The sequence below is a fragment of the Salmo salar genome, chromosome 05 (genome assembly GCF_965601325.2).
Source record: "Salmo salar chromosome 05, fSalSal1, whole genome shotgun sequence".
In the NCBI taxonomy this organism is placed as follows: domain Eukaryota; kingdom Metazoa; phylum Chordata; class Actinopteri; order Salmoniformes; family Salmonidae; genus Salmo; species Salmo salar.
The window spans coordinates 61,266,289-61,276,963 of NC_138295.1; the positions used below are offsets into that span (position 1 = coordinate 61,266,289).

The 10,675-nt window shown below is 39.9% G+C and overlaps 2 protein-coding genes across 4 annotated transcripts; both read left to right on the forward strand.

Moving 5' to 3' along the window:
• Window positions 1–428: 428 nt before the first annotated feature.
• LOC106605344 (uncharacterized) lies at window positions 429–6,254 on the forward strand. Of its 3 annotated transcripts, none has more exons than XM_082975332.1 (12): window positions 429–547; window positions 711–784; window positions 1,012–1,288; window positions 1,789–1,940; window positions 2,122–2,175; window positions 2,268–2,550; window positions 2,657–2,826; window positions 2,969–2,992; window positions 3,275–3,340; window positions 3,505–3,787; window positions 5,455–5,606; window positions 5,708–6,254. In XM_082975332.1, exons 2-12 carry the CDS (start codon window positions 715–717, stop codon window positions 5,788–5,790), a joined length of 1,614 nt encoding a protein of 537 aa, XP_082831458.1. In that variant the 5' UTR covers window positions 429–547; window positions 711–714; the 3' UTR covers window positions 5,791–6,254. The 3 variants fall into 3 exon arrangements, with proteins under 3 accessions (XP_082831458.1, XP_014056337.1, XP_082831459.1); XM_014200862.3 differs by having other exon boundaries at window positions 431–547; window positions 2,657–2,805; XM_082975333.1 differs by having other exon boundaries at window positions 432–547; window positions 2,125–2,175.
• Window positions 6,255–9,231: 2,977 nt separating this feature from the next.
• LOC106605255 (fucolectin) lies at window positions 9,232–10,674 on the forward strand. The gene is made up of 3 exons (XM_014200694.3): window positions 9,232–9,240; window positions 9,432–9,808; window positions 9,973–10,674. Exons 1-3 carry the CDS (start codon window positions 9,232–9,234, stop codon window positions 10,160–10,162), a joined length of 576 nt encoding a protein of 191 aa, XP_014056169.1. The 3' UTR covers window positions 10,163–10,674.
• Window position 10,675: the final 1 nt, after the last annotated feature.

Below are 10,675 nucleotides of genomic sequence, written 5' to 3' on the forward strand. Positions count from 1 at the left end.
CTAAAATGCTGCTATATTTATTCAGTGGTGTTCAGTGGCCTGCCTAGTACATCTTTTTGCAAAATATACAATTAGTTTTAAATGAGCATTTAGGACTGATTTCGAGGTGGTTTTGGACTGTACCCATGTGTACTATATGCTATAGCATGATTACAGGGCAATGGCCACGTTGATGTCACCAGGTTGTTCCACTGAGCCTTTACAACAATCAAGGCCATCTTAGTGTGTCTGTGAAGCTTCATCATGTCTTATGAACATACTCATAAGCATACTGTACAAGGAATACAAAAAGTGCAGTTCACACAAAAAGTACAGAGATTGGAATAAGATGACTAAATGTGACATGCTGTGACAGGGCTCTGTATATGTAATGCTCCATGGCACAGTCTTGTTTGCACTTTTGAAAAGTAAACAGTTCTTTGTACATTGAAAACATAGTGACTCAGAGGTCAGTGGACCCTTCCTATGTTCAATCTATTTCTGCCAGTCCCTGAGTACTTAAAGAAATCCCCTCTAATGCAGAGCATGCAAGCACATTACATCTACGGTAAGTTCCAAAATGTATATAACTTCATTTTGAGTAGCCTACTGCAAAATGTGTCAGTCACATGTTTTATCTGATCGGTGACATTTCAAAGAACTGTCTGGTGAACAGAATATCTGAACCTGTTGATGTTTATCTGTGAACCTCTCCTATTTGTTTCTATCAGCAAGATGAAAGAAGTTATTATACTCTCCCTACTGGGGATTCTGGGAATGGGAAGGTGCTCTAAAGATGGATTGGGTTGGTCAACCCCCTTACCTTGTTGGGTCCCATGGGAATCTATTTTCTAATGTTCTATATGTAAAGATAACACATGAAAATATTGTCATTATTTCAAATGTGGATATTTAGATACACTATTTAAAAACGATTTTAAAACATGTAAGGAGATTATCAGATGGTAACATGATTTATGGTTCATCTCTGTTCTGAATAGCTATCCTCATTATTCTCCTTCTGGCCCACAGTGAATGTTGCTCTGAGGGGCAAAGCAGCCCAATCCTCCACATACTACAGAGGCACTGCAAAAAGAGCCATTGATGGAATACGGAACACGACTTTCAAAGATGACTCCTGCAGCCACACTTTGGGAGAGACCAACCCCTGGTGGAGAGTGGACCTGCGGAAGACATACCAAGTCACCTCCGTCACCATCACCAACAGAGATACTTTAGCAGAGAGGATCAATGGGGCTGAGATCCGCATTGGAAATTCCCTGGAGAACGATGGCAACAGTAACCACAGGTATGGCACTGCCCATCATCCTGCATTTGAGCATTAGAGGAAAATAATGTTGTATGCCCAGGCTGAGAGCAGACATCTGGGCTATGTCACAATTCTGTGATTCCTCACATCCTATCTCTTCACCTGCTTCTCAATAGTATTGAGGGGAAGATTCAAGGTGCCTCCACTAGGACTTTTTCTTTCCAATGGGTTTTGACAGTTGCGTAAAGTAGCTTTAGTAAAAATGCCTTTGACAACTTTTACTCCACTAGATTCCTATTTTATGTTTACTTTTCACTCCCATACATTTTCCCTGATACCCAAAAGTACTCAGGCAGGACAGCAAAATGGTCCAATTTTACTGGGTGACTTTTACTTCTATATTTTTTACTGCAGTATATTTACTTTTACTCAAGTATAACGGTTTGGTACTTTTTCCACAACTGGGTTTTAAAAAGGAGGCGAGGATAGAGGATACGAGGAATCCACCTCCTCATAATACGGCTTACTGTTCCATCCAGGTGTGCGTTGATATCCTCCATTCCCGCCGGGTGCTCCACCACATTTCAATGCCACGGGATGCAGGGGAAATACGTCAATGTGTTCCTCAAAGGATACATGCAATATCTGACCCTGTGTGAGGTGGAGGTGAATGCTCATCCTGCTCCTATTGGTACGCATCAAAACCTGGAAGAAAATAACCCAACAGAGGGATCATACACATATTGAGATGAATATTTTGATGGTGATCCATTTGTGTGGTAGTTTTCCTTTTTTATTAGCTATAAATGGTTGATAAGACCTGTACAGTATAACTTCACTGTTCATCTCATGTATGTTTCATTGTGTCTTAGAAGAAGTGGGACCAACTCAAGCTTCAGAACTCAGCTTAATTGTTCCTGTTACAGGTAAACCCAGATCTATACCACATAAGTATGTTATATACATTCATGGATCTTTGTACTGTATTGGTAAGTGTAAACCTTCTGTTTCCCTAAAGACAATGTTGCCTTAAAGAAAACCACTAACCAATCCTCCCAGTACTCCCACATGGGGAGCTCTGACAATGCCGTAGATGGAAGTCGCCTCTCCATGTACCAAGACAAATCATGCAGCCGCACCAAGTCCGAAGTCAACCCATGGTGGAGGGTGGACTTGCAGCGAACTTACAACGTCACCTCCATAACAGTCACCAACATTGAAGACATTGATCCAGAGATGATCGATGGGGCTGAAATCCACATTGGAAACTCACTGCAGAATAATGGCAACAGCAATCCATTGTGAGGAGCCTCATTAGCAAATATAACACAGAGCGCATTTGACGTTTAAGATTTGAGATCAAAAGCCTGTTTATACAATGTGTTTTCGTTCGATTTCCTTCTTTAGGTGCGCTGTGATCTCCTCATATCCCGCGTGGGAGGTCATGACCTTTCAGTGCAGTGGGATCGAGGGTCGCTATGTGAACATTTTCTTGCCGGGCTGCAATAAACACCTGTCACTGTGTGAGGTGGAGGTGAATGTGGGCAGCCGTCCTGGTGAGGAGGAGACATTATATGGTATTGTCATCAATTAACAGAAGGGGCAGTATATGATCACTTCATCTAAGTTTATAAGCTTGTTAGGGTGACAAAATCATGACATCTGGTCAAATTTGACCTATTCCTCTAAATTACAACAAATGTCTTGGTCCTTTTACAGATATGGACGAACATCTTTCCTCTGGTATGTACAGGGTTTTAGTTACTATATCTCTGTGTTATTGTTGGACATCAAATCAAATCGGTCACATACACATGGTTAGCAGATGTTATTGCGAGTGTAGCGAAATGCTTGTGCTTCTAGTTCTGAACATGCAGTAATATCTAACAATTTCACAACAACTACCTTTTACACTTGCCTACATGGTAGCTATAAGATGACTTGAAGCCATGGCTAACGGTCTCTTAACAGTGTGGGTCCAAAACCTGTGACTCAAACCTTTATGTACTGTAATGTTTCCTGTAGACAGGAGGGTGCAAGATATGAAGAGAGGGCAAGATATTCTATGCCCAGACCATAAGACTCGACATGGTAACACATACAATATGTTTACTTTTGTTGTATTATAGAGAATGCAAAACTGTTTGAGAAAAGTTTTCATTGAGATCACTGATTAGTACAGCTATGTACTGCATCTTGAACTGACAATGAACCATTTGTAAACCCATGATTTTAATCTTGTTTGTTCTGTGAAGAGAATGTAGCCACTGGCGGGAGAGCCAGTCAGTCGTCGCAGTTGGACAGGTTCGGAGATGCCAACAATGCCATTGACTTGAACTGGAGCAACCAGTATCTGGAGAGGTCCTGCAGCCACACGAATGCAGAGGTCAACCCCTGGTGGCGGGTGGACCTGAGCAAGACCCACAATGTCACCTACGTCACCATTACCAACAGAGGGGACTGCTGCTCAGACAGGATCAGTGGAGCAGAGATCCACGTTGGGGACTCACTGTTCAACAACGGCAATAGCAACCCACTGTGAGTTATCTTCGTAACACAACTCTCCCTTAAACAACCCAGCCATCTCCATAACTCATCAACTATGAGGATTTAATCAGACTTAAAGGGGCAGTTTACATACACTTCGGTTGGAGTCATTAAAACTAATTTTTCAACCACTCCACAAATGTCTTGTTAACAAACTATAGTTTTGGCAAGTCGGTAAGGACATCTACTTTGTGCATGACACAAGTCATTTTTCCAACAGTTGTTTACAGACAGATTATTTCCCTTATAATTCACTGTATCACAATCCCAGTGGGTCAGAAGTTTACATACTGTTAACGGTTGTCATCTGGAATGGAGGACCAAGGCACAGCAGGTTGAGTGCTCATAATTAACTTTAATGAGAAAAACACTGAACAAAACAAACCGATGGACGACGAATACAGACTTGAAGGCACAGACAGCAACTCAAGAAACAACCTCCCACAATTTACAAACACACCCTAATATATAGGACTCTCAATCAAAGGCAACTAGACAACACCTGCCTTCAATTGAGAGTCCACACCCCAATTAACTAAACATAGAAACAGACTAACTAGAAAGAACATAGAAATAGACTAACATATAGCAGTGACCAAAAACCCCGGAAATAATGAATCAAACACCCCACTACATAAACCATCACCCCGACACACATAAACAAAATACCCTCTGCCACGTCCTGACCAAACTACAATAGCAAATCATCTTATTACTGGTCAGGACGTGACACATACACTAAGTTGACTGTGCCTTTAAACAGCTTGGAAAATTCCATAAAATTGTGTCATGGCTTTAGAAGCTTCTGATAGGCTAATTGACAACATTTGAGTCAATTGGAGGTGTAACTGTAGATGTATTTCAAGGCCCACCTTCAAACTCAGTGCCTCTTTGCTTGACATCATGGGAAAATCAAAAGAAATCAGTGCGAGCAAGGCCTACAAACCTGACTGAGTTACACCAGCTCTGTCAGGAGGAATGGGCCAAAATTCACCCAACTTATTGTGGGAAGCTTGTGGAAGGCTATCCGAAACATTTGACCCAAGTTAAACAATTTAAAGGCAATGCTACCAAATACTAATTGAGTGTATGTAAACTTCTGACCCACTGGGAATGTGATGAAAGAAATGAAAGCTGAAAGAAATCATTTTCTCTAGTATTATTGTGACATTTCACATTCTTAAAATAAAGTGGTGATCTAACTGACCTAAGACTGGGAATTTTTACTAGGATTAAATGTCAGGAATTGTGAAAAACTGAGTTTAAATGTATTTGGCTAAGGTGTATGTAAACTTCTGACTTCAACTCTAGCTATGGATACAATGACTGACCAGCTATGATATCAAAATTATAGTTGGAACCATGTTTTGAGGCTATATAGTTTGTTTACATTTACTTTGTTTAAGAACATTGGATAAAACAAGATGATATTTTTGGTTCTGATGGGCTATGACAGTTGAACTAAGCTCATGAGGCATTTCTAAGTTATATTCTTCAAGAATCATTAATTTATACATCCCAAAATGGATGTAGCAACTGCAGATTGCCACTTTAAGCTTTCAGGAAACTCGTCCCTGATCCCTAATTTTGAGCAAATACGGTTTTTCCTGTAATCATCTTATAACATATAACAATGCTCAAGATTCCTATGCCTGTAGGTGTGCCAGGATTCCATACATCCCTGCTGGGCAAAGCAGGACATTTCCGTGCGGTGGGATATCGGGGCGCTATGTCAACATTCTCCTCCGAGGAAAAGAGAAGTACTTGACTTTGTGTGAGGTGGAAGTGCAAGCAAGCACCTTTCAGACAGGTATGGACTCCATCATTCAGAATGTACACCTTCTCCAGCAGATACCTTTTTTTATTATCGTTTACCGATATAAATGTTTTACTCCACTCCCTTTCTCCCAGACCTGCCTTCAACTGCCCCCGAGACAGCTGTTACAGCCTGGCTGTGGGATCTTCTGAGTTCCATTTACATTTTAGTCATTTAGCAGACACTCTTATCCAGAGCAACTTACAGTAGTGAATGCATACATTTCATTTTGTTTGTACTGGCCCCCCGTGGGAATCGAACCCACAACCCTGGCGTTGCACACACCATGCTGGCGTTGCAAACACCATGCTCTACCAACTGAGCCACAGGGAAGCCAGGTGACTACTTCAAAATGGTGAAATAGATCCCTCGGAAGGCTTGCTATTCGGAATGGTCAGCTACTCCTACATCCAATCATACAGTACCCTCCAGGCTAAAATTGGGACCAGAAATCAGAAATCCTTAACCAGAGGCTTGGATTTTACACAATATTCCATACTCACCAAGTCATTTTTCTGAGCATGGGCAGCTCCATTGAGGGCTGTCCCTATTTTAAAGTAGTCCATTTCTTCTTCTTCTTCTACTTCTATGAGTGTATTGTATTTGCAGTACCAAAATAAACTGAAAAGCTGTATACCACTATCTACTTTGCTGGAGTGTGTAAAGTTTGAACAGATAGATATACTGCCACCTGCAGTTATGGAATGTTTGCTCAGGAGTATAATTCATTGGCTGAACCCTCCTACTGACATACTGTGATCCTTCCTTAACCCATAGCAAGTCCTACCCAGTTGACTACTTCAAAATGGTGAAAGTCCTCAATGGCACTGCACATGCTAAAACAGGCTTTGGGACAAATGCTCCCTCTAACCAACTCAATGGGTCAATTACATTTCAACACAGTTGATTCATGGAGGGCCGAATCCTAACTTCAAATTGATGTATTTACCTCAAGTTTCATGCATTAGGATTAGCCCTGAAATGAGTTGACATGTGTTAGTTTCAACTCTGCTGTTGCATTGATTTCCCTTACTTCTCATCTTCTATTTCTCCACTGAAGAGACCTATAATCAAAACAATACAGACATTTGATCATGAGAAAATATAATTTGAGACACAACATCCAGTTGATACAGTGCCTGGTAAGTTACCCACATAGTCTGCAAAATGCAAGCAAACCCTTTTGCTTTCGTTGTGTGTCACTAAGGCTGTGTTTACATAGGCAGCTAAATTCTGATATTTTTTTCACTAATATGTCTTTTGACAAATGAGATTAGCACTGAAAAAGATCTGATGTGAAAAGATCTGATGTGATTGGTCAAAAGACACATTTCTGGGAAAAAGATCAGAATAGGGCTGCCTGTGTAAATGCAGCCTATTACACTTACAGTGCCTTCAGAAAGTATTCACACCCCTTTGACTTTTTACACATTTTGTTGTGTTACAGCCTGAATTTAAGATGGATAAAAACAAACAAAAAAAGTCACTGTCCCAATATCCCCGTTTTTTAAAACAAATGAGTGACAAACAAAAAACTGAAATGTCTTGAGTCAATAAGTATTCAACCCCTTTGTTATGGCAAGCCTAAATAAGTTTAGGAGTAAACATTTGCTTAACAAGTTACCCCTTTGTTCATGGTGAAGTTATTAATTATACTTTGGATGGTGTATCAATACACCCAGTCAGTACAAACTCAGTTGCCGGAAAGGAAGGATTTCTCCATGAAACCAATGGAGACTTTAAAACAGTTACAGAGTTTAACGGCTGTGAAAGGAGAAAACTGAGAATGGACCAACATTCTAGTTAATCCACAATACTAACCTAACTGACAGAGTGAAAAGAAGGAAGCCTGTACAGAATACAAATATAAAACAAAATATGCATCCTGTTTGCAACAAAGCACTAAAGTAATACCGCAAACAATATGGCAAAGCAATTCACTTTTTGTTCTGAATACAAAGTGTTATGTTTGGGGCAAATCCAATACAACACATTACTGTGTACCGCTCTACATATTTTCAAGCATAGTTGTGCCTTCATCATGTTATGGGTATGCTTGTAATGGTTAAGAACTGGGGAGTTTTTCTGAATAAAAAAATACATTGAATGGACCTAATTCTAGAAGAAAACCTGGTCCAGTCTGCTTTCCACCAGACACTGGGAGATGAATTTACCTTTCAGCAGGACAACAATTTAAAACACAAGGACAAATCTACACTTGAGTTGCTTACCAAGAAGACAGTAAATGTTCCTGAGTGGCCGAGCTACAGTTTTGAATTAAATCTACGGCAAGACAAATATATGGCAAGACTTGAAAATGGTTGTCTAGCAATGATCAGCAACCAATTTGAAAGAGCTTTAAGAATTTTGAAAATAATAATTGGCAAATGTTGCACAATCCAGGTGTGGAAGCTCTTAGAGCAGGGTTCCCCAACTGGTGGCCTGAGGGTGATATTATTTGGCTCCCCAAGTTTTCTGAACAAACAAAATAATATACAGTACCAGTCAAAAGTTTGGACACACCTACTCATTCAAGGGTTTTTCTTTATTTTACTATTTTCTACATTGTAGAATTATAGTGAAAACATCAAAACTATGAAATAACACATATGAAATCATGTAGTAATCAAAAAAAGTGTTAAACAAATCAAAATATTTTTTGTATATTTTGATTTGCACACTCTTGGCATTCTCTCAACCAGCTTCATGAGGTAGTTGCCTGGAATGCATTTCAATTAACAAGTGTGCCTTGTTAAAAGCTTAATGCGTTTGAGCCAATCAGTTGTGCTGTGACAAGGTAGGGGGGGGGTATACAGAAGATAACCCTATTTGGTAAAAGACCAACTCCATATTATGGCAAGAACAGCTCAAATAAGCAAAGAGAAATGACATTCCATCATTACTTTAAAACATGAAGGTCAAACACGCACCTTTTATAAAATAGGGCCACCTTCTGTATACCACCCCTACCTTGTCACAACACAAATGATTGGCTGAAAAGCATTAAGGAAAGAAATTCCCCAAATTAACTTTTAACAAGGTACACCTGCTAATTGAAATGCATTCCAGGTGACTACCTCGTGAGGCTGGTTGAAAGAATGCCAAGAGTGAGCAAATCATGGCAAAGGGTGGCTGAATAATCTCAAATATAAAATGTATTTTGATTTAACAGTTTTTTGGTTACTACATGACTCCATATGTGTTGTTTTGATGTCTTCACTATTATTTTACAATGTAGAAAATAGTTAAAAATTACAAAAAACCCTTGAATAAGTATGTGTGTCCAAACTTTTGACTGGTATTGTATATATTATTATAAAAAAAATGTTGTTGACATAAAATACCTTAATAATACCAGCAAATCAGCTCCAAGTGATTTTAGTTCTGGAAATCTGTTCCAAAGTATTCCCACGCATAATAGATATTTGTGACCGTATACAAATGTACGCATGGTTTGAAAATATGTTTTAATAAAACATAATCTGTTTGTACTTCCTGCGGTCAATTTGCAGTTTACAAATTATTTGTAATTATGTTCCGACCCCCTGAAAAAAATGTATAAAATACCCCGCGGGTGGATCTAATTTGATGATCCCCGTCTTAGATTTACCGAGAAAGAATGACTGCTGTAAACACTAGCCAAAGGTGCTTCAAAAAAATATTGACTAAGGGGTTTGAATACAAAGGTTAATGAAATATTTCCGTATGTCCATTTTAAAAACATTCGTTGAAATAAAATAAATAATAATTATGTCATTATTGGGTATTGTGTGTAGATTATCATAAAAAAAAAACGTGTTTTATCCATTATGAATTCAGGCTGTAACATATCAAAATGTTGAATATGTCAAGGGGTATGAATACTTTCTGAAGGCACTGTTTTCCCCCCTAATTCTTATTGTTTCCCCCTCAGAGAATCTAGCCTCCGGTGGAATAGCAGTCCATTCCTCCCAGTACGACAGCCACGGTGCTGCCAGCAATGCCATCGACAGGAAGCGTAACCCACTGTACCATGCTGGCTCCTGCAGCCACACGGAGGCAGAGACCAACCCCTGGTGGAGAGTGGACCTATTGGACACATACCAAGTCACCTTTGTCACCATCACCAACAGAGGGGACTGCTGTCTCCACAGGATCAACGGGGCTGAGATCCGCATTGGAAACTCCCTGGAGAACAACGGCACGACCAATCCACTGTGAGAAGATATGATTCATAAAGCCTTGGCTTAGATGATCCACAGCAGTCATGTTTTGGAGATGTTGTGGCGAATTTACCAGTTTACATCAATGATTGCAGGTTTCATGATCAGAAAAAACCTCTGGCTGTATGCTCTAACTTACTGGTATGTGTGTGTTTCAGGTGTGCTGTGATCTCCGAGATGAGAGAAGGGCAGCCAATGGATATTCCATGTAACATTGTGTCCCTCCATGTCACTATCGTTCTCCCAGGCAGAGAGAAGTACCTGGCACTGTGCGAGGTAGAGGTGTACGGGGAAAGTGATGACCCTAACCAATCCGAAATGACTCATTTTACAGGAAAGTCCAAATAAGGCCAGCATACTACTATGATTATTATTATTTGACCATGCTGGTCATTTATGAACATTTTAACATCTTGACCATGTTGTTATAATATCCACCCTGCACAGCCAGAAGAGGACTGGCCACCCCTCATAGCCTGGTTCCTCTCTAGGTTTCTTCCTAGGTTTTTGGCCTTTCTAGGGAGTTTTTCCTAGCCACCGTGCTTCTTTCACATGCTTTGCTTGCTGTTTGGGGTTTTAGGCTGGGTTTCTGTACAGCACTTTGAGATATCAGCTGATGTACGAAGGGCTATATAAATAAATTTGATTTGATTTAGTTACCATCTAACTGCATAATTACATCAGAATCACATAATATTTTGAGAAGTGTGGAGAAAGTCACTCACTATTTCTTGTCATAACCCAGTGGAACCTCAAATTGTTTTCTTTGTTGAAGGCGGACGCTGTATTATAGCCAAATTATAAACAGTCAGATTTGTATTCAGGTGTGTATTCTATTAATAAAGGCTTGTTACTGTGAAT

Coding starts and splice junctions, on each gene's coding strand:
- LOC106605344 (XM_082975332.1), top strand. CDS start 715: ATGAAAGAAGTTATTATACTCTCCCTACTGGGGATTCTGGGAATGGGA. Junction 1,941..2,121: donor TGCTCATCCTGCTCCTATTG/GTACGCATCAAA, acceptor ATTGTGTCTTAG/AAGAAGTGGGACCAACTCAA. Junction 3,341..3,504: donor AGACCATAAGACTCGACATG/GTAACACATACA, acceptor TGTTCTGTGAAG/AGAATGTAGCCACTGGCGGG.
- LOC106605255 (XM_014200694.3), top strand. Junction 9,809..9,972: donor AACGGCACGACCAATCCACT/GTGAGAAGATAT, acceptor TGTGTGTTTCAG/GTGTGCTGTGATCTCCGAGA.